General features: G+C 48.9%; 1 protein-coding gene across 4 annotated transcripts; it reads right to left on the reverse strand.

The window, feature by feature from the left end:
• Positions 1-611: 611 nt before the first annotated feature.
• On the reverse strand, positions 612-19,608 carry LGALS2 (galectin 2). Of its 4 annotated transcripts, none has more exons than XR_002733609.1 (3): positions 19,565-19,608; positions 943-1,102; positions 612-778 (listed from the first exon to the last, which is right to left on the reverse strand). XR_002733609.1 is itself a non-coding variant. In XM_023222257.1 (3 exons), exons 1-3 carry the CDS (start codon positions 2,687-2,689, stop codon positions 629-631), a joined length of 474 nt encoding a protein of 157 aa, XP_023078025.1. In that variant the 5' UTR covers positions 2,690-2,969; the 3' UTR covers positions 612-628. The 4 variants fall into 4 exon arrangements, 1 of the variants encoding a protein (XP_023078025.1); XR_002733610.1 differs by lacking the exon at positions 19,565-19,608 and adding an exon at positions 10,270-10,633; XR_002733608.1 differs by lacking the exon at positions 19,565-19,608 and adding an exon at positions 2,509-2,969.
• Between the last annotated feature and the right edge of the window lie 668 nt (positions 19,609-20,276).

The following is a 20,276-nucleotide window of genomic DNA, read 5'->3' on the forward strand; positions in this document are numbered from 1 at the left end:
CCTGGCCCAGGTACCTGGGACTAGTGTCTGTCCCATAATCCCACAGAGTAGCGTGGCATTTGCTCTGGCGATAGTGGGGGCAAGTAGACAGGAGCAAGTGCGTAGAACTGTTGGGAGCATGTCTCAGCCTCCCAGCGTGGCAGCCGGGTGTCCTCATATCTCAGTTTCCTCCTCAGTATCTTGAAAATGCCAGGAGCGTTAAAATGCATAGAAAGAGAAATGCCCTCCTTAGGTATCAGAAGACCAGTTAAATTTAGCCACAAACAGCCAACGTCAGGTGGTGAGCTCCCTGTCACTAGAGGTATGCAACCAGAGGATGTGTGGCGGATCACTATGGGACCTCAGGATCCCTGAGAGCGGGACATTCTAGGTCATGGGGTGCCTGCATTCAGAGGTCCTCAGACCAGAGGTATCCCATGTTTTGGTAAACTCAAGGGACCCAGGAGAGAAAGGAATCATGAACCGCAGTTCTTGCCACAGGAAGACTTGATAAAAATGGATTATTTTGTTTGCTTTTAGCCTTGGGGCAGGAACTGCAGGTAGAGATAGGGGGACACACCCGGGACCCAAGGGCTGTTGATCCTGTTGTAACTCAGACCTCAGACGGGGAATCTCGGTTGTTAGTCTTTTATTCTTTTAACTTGAAAGAGGACGTGTTGAACCCGCCCCTCACGCTCAGGTAGCTCAGGTGGCTGTGGCCCAGCCTGTTGGGAAAGGTCAGCTCATGCCCATCTGGCAGCTTCACCTTGAATCTGTCACTCTCAAAGGTCACCGTGAACTGTGGGGAAGGAGGATGTCAAGGAGGCAGGAGGCCCTGGAAATGGACCAGGGCAGTGCCTGATGGCTCAAACAAGGCCAGCACCTGTGTCCAGGCCAGGCTCCCTTCCATCTGGGCCCTCCCCTTGACATCATCCCCAGTGCCCTTTCCCCTCTTGACCTCACCTTGACCTCTGACCCTGGGCTGAAGCACAGGTGATCTTCCCATTGTTCTTGCCCCCAGTTGCTGCCATCCAGTGAGTTGCAGACAATGGTGGATTCGCTGAAGCGAGGGTTCAAATGCAGGTTCAGCTTGTCTGTCCCCTGGCCCAGGTTAATTACAAAGCTGTAGGAGAAGGGGTAGCAGGTAAGGTTCAGGGCTCAGGCCTGGATAAAGCAGCTTGGGTTAGAGGATCTTGGTTGGCCACAAGCTGGAAGAATCAAAGCTTGTATTAGTTGAGATCTGTGCCTTAAAACAAGGGAGGTAACAACCTGCTTAGACTTAGCACTGTGGTAGCACATTCCATTTGGAGCAGGGATCAAGTTGTTGAGAGAAGGGTAACTTATATTGGCAGCTTCAGGAATTGGGGTGGCTCTCCTGGGAGAGAGAAATGCTATCTATTAGATATCTGAAGACCTATTAAATTTAGCCACAAACAGCCAACCTAAGGTGGTGAGCTCCCCGTCACTACAGGTATGCACCCGGGGTTGTATGACTTCTTGGCAGGATCACCACAGGATCCTGGGCTAGACCTGCAGGGTTCCTGAAAGTGGGCTATTCTGGGTCATGGGGTGCCTTCATTCGGGAGTCTCAGACCAAGGGTACCACACATTTTGGCAAACTTGAGGGGCCCAAGTAGGAGAAAGAAGTCACTTTTCTCTTAGCTCCTATGATGTGCATCTGCCCGCCCCCTCTCTAATCAAAAGTAGATAAAGCATAGGGCCGGGCGCGGTGGCTCAAGCCTGTAATCCCAGCACTTTGGGAGGCCGAGACGGGTGGATCACGAGGTCAGGAGATCGAGACCATCCTGGCTAACACGGTGAAACCCCGTCTCTACTAAAAAATACAAAAAACTAGCCGGGCCAGGTGGCGGGCACCTGTAGTCCCAGCTACTCGGGAGGCTGAGGCAGGAGAATGGAGTAAACCCGGGAGGCGGAGCTTGCAGTGAGCTGAGATCCGGCCACTGCACTCCAGCCTGGGCGACAGAGCAAGACTCCGTCTCAAAAAAAAAAAAAGTAGATAAAGCATAGTTCCAAGATGGCACTGACATGTTCTGCAGGCGAGACAGCCCTTCACTGGACTGTGACTCACGGAGGCGGTGAGACCTCTGGTTCTAACCAAGAGGATGCCAGCGAGACCACTCAGCCTTCCCTGGCGGCTGCCCAGGTTTAATGCGCATGAAAGGCCAGCCTGTGGCCATTCCACTGGGTAAAGAGGGTGGTGTATCTGGGGATTTGGGGGTACCCTAGAGGCACCTGCCCCGCAGGGGGCCAGGCAGAGTTCCAGGGACTTCTCCACCTGCCCCTTCAATGGCTGTTGGGGCAAAAGAACAGAGCATATGGCATCAACTCTGAAATTCTTCAGATCCCCAAACCTGGCCTCAGACATGAAATGGGGGCCAACAGGGGTGTGGGGAGAAGGGTGTGAAAAAGGGCCCATTGGCCTGAAGTCCCTCTTGCCTGACCAATTCACAGGGCTGCCCTGCCCGCCCCGTCCACCTTGCCTGTTCCAGGCCTGCAGACTCCCCCTACCCTGAAACTTTGCTCACGAATCAGCGCCATCGGCAATCCTGCCTGTGATCTTCAGGGCTGACCCCGGCTTCATGTCCATGTTCTTAACCTCAAGTTCCCCCTGGACCAACAGAGAAACATTCCACTCGAGTCCCCACAGAAAATCAATCCCACACTTGCCCAGCACCTTCATCCATCTCATCCCAACCCAGCTGCAGGTCTCATAATCCCCCTGCCCACATGAGGATGCAGGAGGCCACCAAGCTGGAAAGTAGCAGAGCCTGAGTGCTCTGATCAAGGCCTCTCAGAGCTTCCCCGCTCCCTGCACTGTTTTGCTGTTATCCACCCCAACCCGAGGAGGCACAGGGCCCAGTTGGGGGAGGCTCAGTTTGCCCATCTATGAAATGGACAGAGTGCTTCCTGCCCAGTTCCACAAAGTGTTCAAGTGATGAAATCACGCTGCCCTCTGCAGAACCCCAGAAACAAAAATATGATATGGAAAATGACTGTATCAGAGGCACGAGGTCTTGGCACATCCAAAACTAAGAATCTGGCCAGGCGCAGTGGCTCACGCCTATAATCCCAGCATTTTGGGAGGCTGAGGTGGACTGATCACCTGAGGTCAGGAGTTTGCAACCAGCCTGGGCAACATGGTGAAACCTCGTCTCTATTAAAAATTAAAAAATTATCTGGGCGTGGTGGCGGGTACCTGTAATCCCAGTTACTCGGGAGGCTGAGGCAGGAGAATCACTTGAACCCTGGAAGTGGAGGTTGCCACTTCCACTTCCATTGCACTCCAGCCTGGGTGACAAGAGTGAAATTTCATCTCAAAGAAAAACAAAAAAAAAAAGACCAGGCGCAGTGGCTCACACTTGTAATCCCAGCACTTTGGGAGGTCGAGGCAGGCGGATCACGTGAGGTCAGGAGTTCAACACCAGCCTGCCTAACATTTAACCCCATCTCTACTAAAAATGCAAAAATTAGCCAGGTGTGGTAGCACGCATCTATAGTCCCAGCTACTTGGGAGGCTGAGGCAGGAGAATTGCTTGAGCCTGGGAGGCAGGGGTTGCAGTAAGCCAAGATCACGCCACTGCACTCCAGCCTAGGTGACAGAGCAAGACTCCATCTCAAAGAAAAAAAAAAAAAAAAAAAAAAACTAAGACTCTATAAAACTCTGCAAGTCCCATGTCTGAACATATCCATCAAAGTCTCTGTCCAAGCCTCATTTTCCCCTTCTGTAAAATTGACTAATTTGATTTATTCATTTAGAAAACAGTTGCTAGCCTGGGTGTGGAAGTGTGTACCTGCATTCCAGCTACTCGGGAGGCTGAGACAGGAGAGTCACTTGAGCCCAGGAGTTGGAGACCAGCCTGGGCAACATAGCAAGACCCCTATTTCTATATTTTTGTTGTTTTTGTTGCTGAACCCCAGATGTATGACACACCCTCCACACCAGGGAGATACCACCAACCTTCAAGCTGGTTTTGAGAGGATTCAAGAACATGTTTGTGAAATCCCATGCACAGGGCCTCACATAGACCAATAGCAAATCAAAGGGCCACCGTCATTTATTGTTTTAATTTCCTTTTCCTTTTTTGTTTTGTGTGTGTGTGTGTGTGTGTGTGTGTGTGTGTGTGTGTGTGTGTGTGGTTGTTTTTTTTTTTTTAGCAGAGTCTTGCTTTGTCGCCCAGGCAATGGTGCAATCTCAACTCACTGCAGCCTCTGCCTCTCAGGTTCAAGCGATTCTCCTGCCTCAGCCTCCCGAGTAGCTGGGATCACAGGTATGTACCACCATGCCTAATTTTTGTATTTTTAGTAGAGACGAGGTTTCACCATATTGGCGAGGCTGGTCTCAAACTCCTGGCCTCAACTGATCTGCCCACCTCAGCTCCCCAAAGTGCTGGGATTACAGGTGTGAGCCAAGCCCAGACTTAATTTTCTTTTTTAAATTTTTTCTTTTTTTCTGGACAGTAGTCTGCCCGAATGACCATCATTTGGATTACTTGTTGTTATGATTCATCCGCTCCTTATTTTCCACAGGAAAGTAGCACCTGAATTTCTGTACAGCAGGAGCCTCCTCTAGCCTCACGGTGGTTACTAGGGAAGATTTCTAAGCTGGGTTTTCAAAGTTCATTACCCAAGGCTGGGTGTGGTGGCTCATGCCTATAATTCCAGCACTTTGGGAGGCTGAGTCGGGTGGATCACCTGTGGTCAATAGTTTGAGATCAGCCTGGCCAACATGGCAAAACCCCGTCTCTACCAAAACTATAAAAATTAGCCAGGCGTGGTGGCGGTGTCTGTAGTCTCACCTACTTGGGAGGCTGAGGCAGGAGAATCACTTGAACCTGGGAGGTGGAGGTTGCAGTGAGCTGAGATTGTGCCACTGCACTCTGGCCTGGGCGACAGAGAAAGACTGTCTAAAAAAAAAACAAAACAAAAAACAACTCATTACCGAAGACCAGTTTTCGCATCTATGACCAGAGGGCAAGGGTTGCTCTGACCAGGATGCAACAGGCACCAAAGATTTAGAACAACTTATGAGAGGACACTTTTACATTGTGGGAGTTCTGCTCACTGACTTTTTTCTTTTTTTTTTTTTTTTTTTCCAGAAAGAGCATAATCTGAGATGCCATGAATGAGCTCACTTAACTGGGGCAATCTGCCAGAAGTCAAGGGCAGTGGCCATGGGAAGACCCTTAGTGCCCTCTCACTGGTAGCCGCCTCCTCTCTGCAGAGGAGGAAGTGATACACTGGTTACACATAGGGATAGACTGTAAGGTATTGCCCAACTCTCCCACAGGCAGTTAAGTTCTTTTTTTTTCTTTTTTCTTTTTTCTTTTTATTTTTTGAGATGTTGAGATGGAGTCTCACTCTGTCGTCCAGGCTGGAGTGCAGTGGTGCGATCTCAGCTCACAGCAACTGCCACCTCCTGGGTGCAAACAATTCTCCTGCCTCAGCCTCCCGAGTCGCTGAGATTACAGGCACCCACACCTAGCTAATTTTGCTTGTATTTTTAGTAGAGACGGGGTTTCACCACTTTGGCCTGGTTGGCCTCGAACTCCTGACCTCAAGTGATCCTCCCTGCTGGGCCTCCCAAAGTTCTGGGATTGCAGGTGTGAGATACCACACCCAGCTTTTTTTTTCTTTTCTTTCTTGTGTTTTTGTTTTTTGGTTTTTTTTTTTTTTTTTTTGAGACAGGGTCTCACTCTGTCACCCAAGCTAGAGTGCAGTAGCACAATTATAGCTCACTGCAGCCTCACAGCCTCCTGCGCTCAAACGATTCTCCTGCCTCAGTCTCCTAAGTAGCTACGACTATAGACGTGTGCCACCATGCCCAGCTAATTTTTAAATTTTTTGTAGAGATAGGGTTTGGCTATGTTGCCCAGGCTGCTCTGGAACTCCTGACTCTCAAGTGATCCTTCCATCTCAACCGGTAATACATGTTTTTTTTTTGAAAGGTCTGGCACTGTCACCCAGGCTGGAGTGCAGTGATGTAATCATAGCTCACTACAGCCTTGACCTCTTGGGCTCAAGCAATCCTCCCACCTCAGCCTCCCAAATAGCTGGGACCACAGGCATCCCACCTGGCCCAGCTGATTTTTTTTTGGAGATGGGGTCTCACTAAGTTGTCCAGGCCAGCCTCGACCTCCTGGGCTCAAAGGATCCTCCTGCCTCAGCCTCCAAAGTGTTGGGATTACAGGTGTGAGCCACTGCGCCTGGCCTGGCAGTACATTTTAGAAGAGAAACCTGGAAGAGGCAGCAATGCTTAACCCAGAACAGTGGGCCATGACGGCAGCATGTCAGACACGAGGCTGCTCAGACCAAGGCTTCTCAGCCTTGGGCCTCTGCACGTTTGGGGCAGGCATTTCTTTGTTGGGGTAGGCATTTCTTTGTTGGGGTCTGTCCCATGTGTTGTAGGATGTTGAGCAGTATCCCTGGCCTCTAGCCACTGGATGCCAGTGACACCCTCCCCTGAGCTGTGACAACCAAAAATGTCTCCAGACAGGATCCATTGTCCCCTGGGGGCAAAACCTCCCTGCTTTAGAGAAAGTGGGTATTGGAGGCTGGACACCTAACCCCCAACGTCTGCGCTTAATGTAACAGGGGGTGGTCTGGATTTTGGAGCCAGACAGATGGGATTAAAATCACTCTCTCGCTGACAAAGAGCATTACCTCTGGGAGATGAGGTTACCCAGTGAGGACAGTCCCAAAGGGGCTCAAACAAGAAGCAGAACACAGGTGTGCCTGCCACACAGCAGGCACTCACAGACGTATGCCCTGTGCACACACACGTCTAACACCAAGCATCAGGAGATGGCTCCCTGCCTCCTCCCAGCAGCCTGTGCCCACACCCTGAGCCCTGGAACAGTCAGGCCGGGGTAGGGGAGCTGGGACTGGGCTAAAAGAAGCACCCCTACTCCCCTTGCAGCTCCTGGGGGCTGCCTAGCTGAAACAGCAAAGCTCGAACCCCAAGGGTAGAGGTGGGGACTGCTGCAAGGCAGAGGCACTCGGAAGGCCAGGATCGGTGGTGCACTTGGACAAATAGAGATGCTGAGAGCGATGGGAGGATGCAGGTCCTGGAGCCTTGTCCCCACCCAACAGAGTCAAAGTCACAGAGAGAGACAGGCAGAACTGGGTGGGGGTAGGGTCGTCCCTAGAGCTGGGGGGTGGGGAGTTGGGGACCCAGACTCTAGTGCCGACTCTGCCCCTAATTGGTAGAGGGGCCTGGGACCAGCCTAGCCCCTTTCTGGGCCCTGGTTCCCTTGTATATCATATAAGCGATTTGGATAATGTGGCCTCTGGAGGCAGAGAGAGAGGAAAGAAAAGGCAGAGGTGGAATGACCAGGAAAGAGAAGGTTAGGAGAGTCTGTGGTCATAGCAGTCCTCCCGGAGAGGCAGAGGGTGATGAGGGCATAGACCCTTCCACGCAAGACCCCTGGCACGTTCACGTCCTGCATCCCCCCTGCACTTGAATAGCGCCCCCTCAAAATTTATGTCCACCTGGAACCTGTCAATGTGACCTTTTTTTTTTTGAGATGAAGTCTCACTCTGTCACCTAGGCTGGAGTACAGTGGCGCAGTCTCAGCTCACTGCAACCTCTGCCTCCCGGGTTCAACCGATTCTCCTGCCTCAGTCTCCCAAGTAGTTGGGATTATGGGTGCTCGCCACAACATCTGTCTAAATTTTATTTCTTTTTTTTTTTTTTTTAGTGTTTTTGGTACAGACAGGGTTTCACCATGTTGGCCAGGCTGGTCTTGATCTCCTGACCTCAGGTGATCCACCTGCCTTGGCCTCCCAAAGTGATGGGATTACAGGTGTAAGCCACTGCACCCAGCCTCAATGCGAACTATTTAAAAATAGTTCTTGGCCGGGCGCGGTGGCTCAAGCCTGTAATCCCAGCACTTTGGGAGGCCAAGGCGGGCGGATCACGAGGTCAGGAGATCGAGACCATCCTTGCTAACATGGTGAAACCCCATCTCTACTAAAAAAATACAAAAACTAGCCGGGCGAGGTGGCGGGCGCCTGTAGTCCCAGCTACTCGGGAGGCTGAGGCAGGAGAATGGCGTGAACCCAGGAGGCGGAGCTTGCAGTGAGCTGAGATCTGGCCACTGCACTCCAGCCTGGGCGACAGAGCGAGACTCCGTCTCAAAAATAAAAATAAAATTAAATAAATAAATAAATAAAAATAGTTCCTTTGCAGGTGTAATCCATTTAAGAGGTCAAACTGCTTTAGGGTTGGTCCTAAATCCAATACGAGCAGTGTTCTCAGAAGAGGGGAGAAATACAGACACAGAGACGGAGACACAGAGGAGGCTATGTGAAGTCGGAGGCAGAGATTAGAGTGATGTAAGCCAAGGAATGCCAGGAGCTACCAGAAGCTGGAAGAGGCAAGAAAGAAGCCTCCCCTAACACCCTCAACAGGAGCGTAGCACTTTGGTGTTAGGCTTCTAGTCACCAAAACCAAGACAGAACAAACGTCTCTCATGTGAAACCACCCACAATTTGGTGGTAGTTTGTTACTGCAGCCCTAGGCAATGAATACACCATCTAATCCTCAGAAGATCAGCCTGTGATCCCATTCCACAGATGTAAGGAAGACTGGGGCTCAGAGAGGGTCAGCGACTTGACCAAGGCCACACAGTAAAGCTGTGGTGGAGTCAGGTGTAGAAGCAAAGAATCAGAGACCTCAGTGGGAATCTACTCAACCAATTGCAATTTGCAGCTTGTAGCCTTGGGCAATTTGCTCTCCAAGACTTGGATTTTGTGTGTGTGTGTATGAGATAAGGTCTCACTCTGTTGCCCAGGCTGGAATACAGTAGTGCAATTACGGCTCACTGTAGCCTCGACCTCCTGGGCTCAAGTGATCCTCCCACCTCAGCCTCCCAAGTCATTGGGACCACAGGAGTGTGCCGCTAACCCCAGCTAATTTTTTAAGGCAAGGCATAGTGGCATGCACATGTAGCAGACAAAGTCTCACTATATTGCCCAAGCTGAGATTTTTTAAATCTCTATAAAGATCACTGGAAGCCAAGCACAGTGGCTCACACCTGTAATCTCAGCACTTCGAGAGGCCAAGGTGGGAGGATCCCTTGAACCCAGGAGTTTGATATCAGCCTGAGCAACATAGTGAGACCTCATCTCTACAAAAAATAAGAAATAAGCTGGGTGGGGTGGCTCACGCCTGTAATCCCAGCACTTTGGGAGGCCAAGGCAGGTGGATCACCTAAGGTCGGGAGTTTGAGACCAGCCTGACCAACACAGAGAAACCCTATTTCTAGTAAAAATACAAAATTAGTCGGGTATGGTGGCACATGCCTCTAATCCCTGCTACTCAGGAGGCTGAGGCAGGAGAATTGCTTGAATCTGGGAGGCAGAGGTTGTGGTGAACCCAGATCGTGCCATTGCACTCCAGCCTGGGCAACAGAAACTCCATCTTAAAAAAAAAAAAAAAAAAATTAACCAAGTGTAGTGGCACATGCCTGTAATCCCAGCTACTTGGGAGCCTAAGGCCAGAGAATTGCTTGAACCCACGCAGCAGAAGTTGCAGTGAGCTGAGATCAAGTCACTGTACTCCAGCCTGGGCAACAGAGCGAGACTCCATCTCAAAAAAAAAAAAAAAAAAAAAAAAAAACACGAAAGAAAAGAAACAAACAAAATTAGCCAATGTGGTGGTGCGTGCCTGGGGTCCCAGCTATTCAACAGGCTGAGGTGGGAGGATTATTTGAGCCAAGGAGGTCAAGTCTGTAGTGAGCTATGATCGCCACCCCTGCACTCCACCTGGTGACAGAACAAGACGCTGTATTTGTTGTTGTTGTTGTTGTTTTGAGATGGAGTTTCACTCTTATTGTCCAGGCTGGAGTGCAATGGCACAATCTCGGCTCACCACAACCTCCGCCTCCCAGGTTCAAACAATTCTCCTGCCTCAGCCTCCTGAGTAGCTGGGATTACAGGCATTCACCACTAGGCCTAGCTAATTTTGTAATTTTTTTTAGCAGAGACTGGGTTTCTCCATATTGGTCAGGCTGGTCTCAAACTCCCAACCTCAGATGATCCGCCCACCCGCCTCGGCCTCCCAAAGTGCTGGGATTACAGGCATGAGCCACTGCGGCTGGCCCAAGATGCTGTTTTTTTAAAAAAAGATTTCTGTCCAACTTGTTTGCTGCACAGATGAGGAAACTGAGGCCCAGAGAGGAACAGCGATGGTTTTCCCTAAAAGCCCCCACCCAGGCAAAGACAAAGATGAACGGAGTGGGGCAGGCATCGGGGAACTGGTGTCCTTACCATCATGGTGACAGCTCCTGGTGGCAGCTCCCAGCGGCTCCTGGAGGCCTGTGCTTAGGGTCTTAACTCGTGGTCAAGCTTATATCCTAGAATATTACACATTAACTCCCTCAAGTCCCTAAGTGAGGACTTTGCCCCTTCTACCTGGTATCTCCCCGCCTGCATCTCCCAGTACCCAGCGCAAACAGGCAGAAGACTCCTCAGCCAGCTCCACCCCACCCAGCCCGGAGCATCCTCCTGGCCTCCCTCCAGCCCAGCCTCCCCCTCCTCAGCCCTCCCAGAGCGGGAGAGGGGAGGCAACCCCATCTCTGCCCCCACACAAACCGCAATGCAGCCGCTTGACAGCTTTCCCAGTCTCCCTCACTGAGCCCAGCTTCCTTGTCTGTAAAAAGAGAGATTTGCTTTGCAAGAAAAAAAAAAAAAAACAGGGTAAGCTTCTAATTTTTTTTAAACGGGGTCTCGCTCTGTCCCCCAGGCTGGAGTGCAGTGGTGTGATCTTGGCTCATTGCAAGCTCCGCCTCCCAGGTTCACGCCATTCTCCTGCCTCAGCCTCCCAAGTAGCTGGGACTACAGGCACCTGCCACCACGCCTAGCTAATTCTTTTGTATTTTTTGTAGAGACGAGGTTTCACCGTGTTAGCCAGGATGGTCTTGATCTCCTGACCTCGTGATTCACCCGCCTCAACCTCCCAAAGTGCTGAGATTACAGGCTTGAGCCACCACCCGGCCTAAACTTCTAATTTTCTGTGATGTCATGATTCACTGTCAGAGAGCATTATGTATTCTACTTCTCTCCCCATATTATTTATCCGAACGGACATGTAGGTTTCAAAACCAATACATGGATTCAAAGAAAAGATTTCAAAGTATTTACAATGAATTGTCAAAAACAGAGAAGAGCTGGGTGCAGTTGCTTAAGCCTGTTATCCCAGTACTTTGGGAGGCCAAAGCAGGTGAATCACCTGAAGTCAGGAGTTAGCCACCAGCCCGTCCAATGGTGAAACCCCATCTCTACTAAAAATACAAAAATTAGCCGGGCACGGTGGCTCACGCCTGTAATCCCAGCACTATGGAAGGCCAAGACAGGCGGATCACGAGGTCAGGAGATCGAGACCATCCTGGCTAACACGGTGAAACCCCGTCTCTACTAAAAATACAAAAAATTAGCCGGACGTGGTGGAGGGCACCTGTAGTCCCAGCTACTCGGGAGGCTGAGGCAGGAGAATGGCGTGAACCCAGGAGGCGGAGCTTGCAGTGAGCCGAGATCACAACACTGAACTCCAGCCCGGGTGACAGAGCGAGACTCCGTCTCAAAAATAAATAAATAAATAATACAAAAATTAGCCAGACATGGTGACGGGCACCTGTAGTCACAGCTACTCCAGAGGCTGAGGCAGGAGAATCGCTCGAACCCGGGAGGCAGAGGTTACAGGGAGCTGAGATCGTGCCACTACACTACAGCCTGGGTGACAGAGTGAGGCTCCGTCTCAAATAAAAAATAAATAAAAGTGGAGAAGGACTGGGAGGGCTGAGTGGGGGACACAGAGGATTAAAATGCTTTGCTGTTGACTTCTGTTACTTATGTAACTGTCATGCTTACTATAGACAATTAGAGATATTAAATAAGAAGAAAAATAATCACTCATAATGCCACCACCAGGAGGGAACCGGCTTACTCTATTGGCACATTTCCTTCCAGGTGGTTCTCCACAGATTTATATTATAGACATCCCTCTGTCTGCGCATTTGTTTATCTTTCTTCATTTGGGAAACATTAAAGACCACAAATCTATATTTCAGAACCATACTTTAACGCCTGTGAAATATTCTACCTTTCAACAACTGGATTTATTTAACCAATTTCTTTCTGCTGAATACTCACATTAATTCTAAGTTTTTGCTATTAAAAATACTGTTGCATTAAATCTATTTGGACACAAAGTTTGGCTGCATTGTGACAACTTATGGAGGGCAGATTCCCAGAAGAACTTTTCTAGAGTCCAGGATTTGGCGAGCTGGAGCCTTTTCCATCAGAGTTGGCGGTGGCCACTCCGGGCAGGATGTGGGGAGCTGGCCTTGCCCAGGGCCCTTGGTGCCAGGAGTCTGCAGGTGGCTCACTGCCCAGTGCCCACGTAGGACACCACCTTCAGTCCCCTGCCAGCCCGGAGTGGGGAGTGACTTCCCCCTTTTACCCACAAGGAAATTAATCCTCTCTCGGCCTTTCTCCCAGAGGCATGGTAAAATCCCAGTGAGATAAGGAATTTTAAAACGCTTTGTCCCTGGAAACGAATCAACAGAAATTATACCTTTTAAAGGTGGTACTTTTCTGATTATCATAATAATATTATGTCACCATAGGAGGTTCCAGAAAGTACACAAAGTTAAAGGAACTTAAAGTTCACTCGTTTTGAAAGAATGTTCAAAAGCAGGGGAACATGACCATACATATGATTTATGTACTTTGCTGTGTATATGTTTTATACCAATGAAAGATTAAAAAAAAAAAGAAAAAAGAATGGCTGGGTGTGATGGCTCACCCCTGTAATCCCAACACTTTGGGAGGCTGAGGTGGGTGGATTGCTTGAGTCCAGGAGTTAGAGACCAGCCAGGACCACATAGTGAGACACTCTGTCTCTACTAAAAAAAAGTTTTTTTAATTAGCCAGGCATGGTGGTACACGCCAGTAGTCCCAGCTACTCAGGAGGCTGAGGTAGGAGAATCACTTGAGCCCTGGAGATCCAGGCTGCAGTGAGCCGTGATGGTGCCACTGCACTCTAGCCTGGGTGACAGTGACGAACCTTGTCTCAAAGGAAAAAAAAAAAAAAAGAACAGAAATCCCGATACTCACATCTGTAACATTGTCCTCTTCACAATGGCTACCTTCTGAAGGGCATTCTGCACTTTGCAAACCACTTTCTCCAGCCCTCATCTCTGTTCTCACCCCATTTTTCAGGTGGGGAATTAGGGATCCCAGGGCTCATGCGACTGGAAAGTAGCAGAGCTTGCTGTCTAGCAACCAATCCCTGGCTCAGGCGCCTGCCAAGGTGTGTGGCACTGCCCTCACTTAGCAAAAAGAGCATTTGACCTCCAGTGTGACCTCGAGCCCTCTGTGTGGTGGCCGCCTCTGAGATGGCCCCAGTGATCTCCAGCTCCTGGTAATCACACACTTGCCTAATCAGCTCCCTTGAGCATGGCTGGACACGGGACTCGCTTCTAACTAAAAGAATACTAGAATATGGCAAAAGTCATGGGATGTCACTTCCAAAGTTAGGTTACAAAAAAACTGTTGTCTCGGTGTCTCTCTCGCCCTCTGCTCTGCTGTTGCCCTGGGGAAGAAGCAATGAAACCACCTTGTGAGTAGCTCTATGGAGAGGTCCATGTGCCAAGCAATGACATCTCCAGCCAACCACCAATGAAGACCAGGACCTGCCAACAGCCACGTGAGTGAACTTGGCATTGGATCTCACCCCACGCCAGCCTGGAGACAACTCGTGCAGCCGACACCCTGACTGCAGCCTTGTGAGACCCAGAGCCAGAGGCTCCCAGCTAAACCCCAGCTGGATTCCTGCCCCAAAGAAACTGTGAGAAACATGTTTCTTATTTTAAGTCCCTATATTTTGGGTTAATTTATTACTCAGTGATAGATAACTGATATATTTTGCCAAGCAATTGTTACTGGAAGGTTAGTAGGAGGAAAAATATTCCTCCCTCCCTCCTGAGTACAGAATCTTTGGTCCATAGATGTCCACAGACATTCTATAATACTATGCTGATTTTTTTTTTTTTTTTTTTTTTTGAGATGGAATCTTGCTCTCGTCGCCCAGGCTGGAGTGTAATGGCACCATCTCGGCTCACTGCAACCTCCGCCTCCCAGGTTCAAGCAATTCTCCTGCCTCAGCCTCACAAGTACCTGGGATTACAGGCACCCACCACTACGCCCAGCTAACTTTTTGTATTTTTAGTAGAGACGGGGTTTCACCATGCTGGCCAGGCTGGTCTTGAACTCCTGACCTCGTAATTCGCCCTCGTCGGCCTCTCAAAATGCTAGGATTACAGGTGTGAGCCACTGTGCCCGGCCTATATTAATCTTTTTAAAGAACCAGCCCTTGGTTTTTATTTCCTTCATTTTTTTTTTCTGCATTTTTTTTTTCCAGACAGGGTTTTACTCTTTGCCCAGGCTAGAGTGGACAGTGGTGCAAAGACGGTTCACTGAAGCCTCGACCTCCCAGTCTCAAGCAATCCTCCTGCCTCAACCTCCTAAGTAACTGGAACCACAAGTACATGCCACTATACCTAGCTAACGAAAATTATTTTTTTCTTTTTTCTTTTTTTTTTTTTTTTAAGAGATGGAGTCTCACTGTGTTGCCCAGGCTGGTCTCAAACTCCTGGGCCCAAATGATCCTCCTGCCTCAGCGACCCAAAGTGCTGAGATTATAGGTTCGAGCCACTGCACCTGGCATTCTTTTAGTTTTTCTTTTATTTAACTGCTGTTTTTGTAGTTTGTTGAGTTGAATGCTTCACTCACTTGTTTTTCATCTTCTCTGTTTACTAGTAAATGTATTGAAGGCTCTAAATTTTCCTCTGACTGCCGCTTTGGCCATTTCTCACAGGTTCTGAGGTGTTCCCCTCAACACTGTAAATGTTACCCTTGAATTAAGCCAGAGGGTCAGAAAGTTGTTCTGAGCATTCAGTAACTGTGCTTAATAAATCTTTACTGACTGATTAACTGGATACCAGTCATCCCCACCGTCATCGTCAGGGAGGAGTTAGAATGGGAAACATCGGTAAAACAGGATTGACTACGTAATAATAAATGATGCTACAGGCCGGGCACAGTGGCTCACACCTGTAATCCCAGCACTTTGGGAGGCCGAGGCATGTGGAACATCTGAGGTCAGAAGTTCGAGACCAGCCTGGCCAAACATGGTGAGACCCCGTCTCTACTAAAAATACAAAAATTAGCCGGGTGTGGTAGTGGATGCCTGTAATCCCAGCTACTTGGGAGGCTAAGGCAGGAGAATCGCTTAAAACCAGAAGGTGGAGGTTGCAGTGAGTAGAGATCGCGCCACTGCACTCTGGCCTGGGCAACAGAGCGAAACTCCGTCTCAAAAAAGAAAAAAGAAAAGCCATTTGGCGGATAGTATGGGACTCAAATCTTAGTTCTACCTTTTCCTAACTGCGTGACCTTGGGCCAAGTCAGTTTACCTCTAAGTTCAGGTTCCTCGTGTGTGAAATGAGAACATTAAGTATTGTGAGAATGAAGGCAGATAAAGTCCAACCCTTCATTAATACTTAAAGGATGCTGTTTATTATTATCAGAGAGCCCAGTGCCCCACCTGTGTCATCTATGCAAGAGGCAGTCATCTCCACCTGGCAGCTGTGTCTCAGCCCTAAGGACTCTGGGAATGTTCTCCTCACAAGCCCCCAGGGTTCCATTATGACTATTGTATGCCTGAGGCACTTCCGCCCCTTCCTACACACATATACATAGTTGATATACATACATATGGGTGCACATATATGTAATTCTATTTTACAGCAAAATCAAATGAATATATTCATATTATATATTAAAAATTTGGGAGCCAGGTACAGTGCCTTACACCTGTAATCCCAACATTTTAAGAGGCCAAGGCAGGTGAATCGCTTAAGCATAAGAGTTCAAGACCAACCTGGGCAACATGGCAGGACTTCATCTCTTTTTTTTTTTTTTTTTTTTGAGACGGAGTCTGGCTCTGTGGCCTAGGCTGGAGTGCTGTGGCCGGATCTCAGCTCACTGCAAGCTCCGCCTCCCGGGTTCACGCCATTCTCCTGCCTCAGCCTCCCAGTAGCTGGGACTACAGGCGCCGCTACCTCGCCCGGCTAGTTTTTTGTAGTTTTTAGTAGAGACGGGGTTTCACCGTGTTAGCCAGGATGGTCTCGATCTCCTGACCTCGTGATCCGCCCGTCTCGGCCTCCCAAAGTGCTGGGATTACAGGCTTGAGCCACCGCGCCCGGCCCAGGACTTCATCTCTAAAAAGATATTTTCTTTTTTTAATTTTCATTTTTATTTTGAGATGGAGTTTGGCTCTTGTCGCCCACGCTAGGGGGCAGTGGCCTGATTTCGACTGACTGCAACCTCCACCTTCTGGATTCAATGATTCTCCTGCCTGAGCCTCTGGAATAACTGGCAGCGATCCCACCCCCAGCAGCGGCCCCGCCCCGCCCCCCGGCGATGGGGGCCCGCCGGGGGGGGGGGGGGGGGCTGAGGCCCCCCCCCCGGCGATCCAGCCCCCAGCAGCCGCCCCGGCCCGTCCCCCAGCGCCTGGGGGCCATGGTGGACTCACAGCCTGTTACCAACATTCCGAATAATGTCATCTCCCCCTCTGAACATTACGAACTCTTTCGCAAACAGGTGTACACCCCAAGTGTGTACACCCTCAGAGGGTGTACAACCGTCTGTTTGGGAGTCATATCATCCTCTTCCCCCCGAATAAGAACACTAGCCCAGGAGTGTTTCTACTCCATGCGATGTTGGCTGTCATATCCTGCTCTCCCACGCGGAATTTCGAAGCAATATCAATCGGGGTGTGTACACCTTTTGTGATATTTAAAGTAATATCATCCTCTCCCCGGTGGATATCAGGAGCAAGTCTATTAATTATTAATATTAATATGATAAAAATTAATACTAATAATCGATATTAATGACCACATTAAAGATAGTAAAAATTAATAGTGGTTTAAAATGTTAACGATTTGTAATATTAATTAATAGTAATATCACTATTAATAATCAAATAATGATATCAGCAATTAATGTTACTTATATCAATACACAGTGATGCTGGTAATAAAATAATACTTACTATTAGGGACTAATAACATTGTTAAATGACATTAATATTAATAATTAATTTTAAGCCTGCCTACTCATGTGCTTGAAATAATTATCCATAATTAATAATGGTATCCTATTAATTATTTGAACCATTGATAATTATTAAAATCGATCATTGATGTTTAATAATCATATTATTACTCCTAATACCCCAGGCAGTGTACACCTACCTGTGATGTTCCTAATATCCTGGGACGGAGAGCATGATTTTAGTTTTAATATCGCACTAGCTGTACACTCACCCCGTGACACTGATCCTAATATCCAGGGGGCTAGAGTATGATATGACTCCCAACATAGCAATGAACAGACAGCCACCTGGTAATATTGCTCCTAATATTCCCGGAAGAAGCCTATGCTATTACTCCCAATATCGCAGGGAGGGTACAGCTCTTCTGAGATATTGTTCCTAGTATCCGGAGGGGGAGAGGATGATAATAATTCGCAGGCTGTGTTCACCGGCCCTGTGATATTGTTATTAATATCCTGGAAGGGAGAGGGTGATATTACACTCCGTACAGCAGGAGGCGTACACACAGCCTGGGATATGGTTCCTAATATCCACGGAGGGCACAGGCTGATATTACTTCCAATATGGCAGAAGATGAACCTCCACCCTATGACATTCTTCTTCATATTCGAAGGCCGAGAGGTAGATATTACTCCGACTATCGCAGACACTGTACAACCACGAGTGACACTCTTCCTGATATCCGGAAGAGGAGAAGACGGTGGTAATTCCCAAATGGCAGAAGGTGAACACAAACTGTATATCTGTGACGCATCCGTAGCGATGTGGGGACTAACAGCCATTCACTTGCCTCGAGGGCTATTGGGAGCCCCATCGCCAGGGAGTGAGGCACTCCCCGCGATCCGGCCCCCAGCTGTCGCCCTGGCGCCTCCCCTCCACAGCTTAGGAGGCCGAGGCAGGAGAATCACTGGAACCTGGGAGGCGGAGGTTTCAGTGAGCTGAGATCACGCCATTGCACTCCAGCCTGTGTCACAAGAGTGAGAGTCCACCTCAAAACAAAAACAAAAACTAAAAAACAGAAATTCTTCCTTTTTTTTTTTTTTTTTGAGACGGAGTCTCGCTCTGTCACCCAGGCTGGAGTGCAGTGGCTGGATCTCAGCTCACTGCAAGCTCCGCCCGTCCGGTTTACCCCATTCTCCTGCCTCAGCCTCCCAAGTAGCTGGGACTACAGGCACCCGCCACCTCGCCCGGCTAGTTTTTTGTATTTTTCAGTAGAGACGGGGTTTCACCGTATTAGCCAGGATGGTCTATGATCTCCTGACCTCGTGATCCGCCTGTCTCGGCCTCCCAAAGTGCTGGGATTACAGGCTTGAGCCACCGCTCCCGGCCAAGAAATTCTTCCTTAAATAAATTCTGTGACCTACCTTTTCTGATTACGGGTCATAAGGCCCTCATTTCAGAAGAGGTCCTGCCCCATCCTTTGGAGTAAGAAATGCTGCACAGACAGGCCAAGAATCATCTGAACAAACAGGCCTTGTGGGGGTTCCACACTTCGTCTAGTAATATTAAATCACATCCTTTTTGCCCATTCACAGTTCTACACAGAGGTCAATCATGCCGGCACAATAAAGTCCCCATAAAAGGCCCAGGGGGATCGGGTTTGGGCATCTTCTGAGATAGCTGAACACTTGGTGGTCCTAAAGGATGGTGCCCCCAGGTGGGAGGGGAAGCTCTGTGTCCCTTCCCCATAATCCACCCTACGCATCTCTTCATCTGTGTGTTTTATAACATTCTTTATAATAAACCAGTAAACATAAGTGTTTCCCTGCTTCAGCAGTCTGTCCATTTCCTAGCAAGCAACTGACACTTGTTTGGTTTTATAAATTAAGGTTTAAATTCTTGGCCAGGCAGGGTGGCTCATACCTCTAATCCCAGCACTTTGGGAGGCCAAGGGGGGCGGATTACCTGAGGTTAGGAGTTCAAGATCAGCCCTGCCAACATGGTGAAATCCCATCTCTACTAAAAACACAAAAATTAGCCGGGCATGGTGGCTCATGCCTGTAATCTCAGTGACTCAGGAGGCTGAGGCACAAGAATCGTTTGAACACAGGAGGTAGAGGTTGCAGTGAGCCAAGATCGCAGCACTGCACTCCATCCAGCCTGGGAAACAGAGCAAGACTCCTCAAAAAAAAAAAAAAAAAGAAAATTCAATTCTTGTATAATATGTTGCTAATGGGAATGTAAAATGTTGCAGCTGCTATGATAAATAGTTTGGCAGTTCCTCAAAAAACTAAACATAGAATTACCCTATGATCTAGCAATTCCACTCCCAAGTATGTACATACCCAAAGTAATCGAAAGCAGGAACTCAAACTAATATTTGTAAACCAATGTTCATAGCAACATTATTCACCAGACCAAAGGTGGAAAAACCCAAGCACTTACCAACAGATGAAAAGAGCTGGGCATGGTGGCTCATGCCTATAATCCCAACATTTTGGTAGGCTGAGGCAGGAGGACTGATTGAGGCCAGGAGTTCGAGACCAGCCTGGGCTACATAGTGAGACTTCATGTCTACAAAAAAAAGAAAAAGTTTTTTTAATTAGCCAGGTATGGTGGTACACACCTGTAGTTCCAGCTACTTGGGAGGCTGAGGTGGGAGAATCATTTAAGCTTAAGAGGCCAAGGCTGGGCCAGGCATGGTGGTTCACGCCTGTAATCCCAGCACTTTGGGAGGCTGAGGTGGACGGATCACGAGGTCAGGAGATTGAGACCATCCTGGCTAACACGGTGAAACCCCGTCTCTACTAAAAGTACAAAAAATTAGCCAGGCGTGGTGGCGGGCGCCTGTAGTCCCAGCTACTCAGGAGGCTGAGGCAGGAGAGTGGTGTGAACCTGGGAGGCGGAGCTTGCAGTGAGCTGAGATCACGCCACTGCACTCCAGCCTGGGCGACAGAGCGAGATTCCATCAAAAAAAAAAAAGAGGCCAAGACTGTAGTGAGCTATGATTGCACCATCGTACCCTAGCCTGGGCAATAGACCAAGACAGTGGAATTTTTTTTTTTTTTTTTTTTTTGAGATGGAGTCTCGCTCTGTCTTCCAGGCTGGATGGAGTGCAATGGTGTGATCTTGGCTCACTGCCACTTCTGCCTCCCAG

This window comes from Piliocolobus tephrosceles, chromosome 19, assembly GCF_002776525.5.
Source record: "Piliocolobus tephrosceles isolate RC106 chromosome 19, ASM277652v3, whole genome shotgun sequence".
Taxonomy (NCBI): Eukaryota; Metazoa; Chordata; class Mammalia; order Primates; family Cercopithecidae; genus Piliocolobus; species Piliocolobus tephrosceles.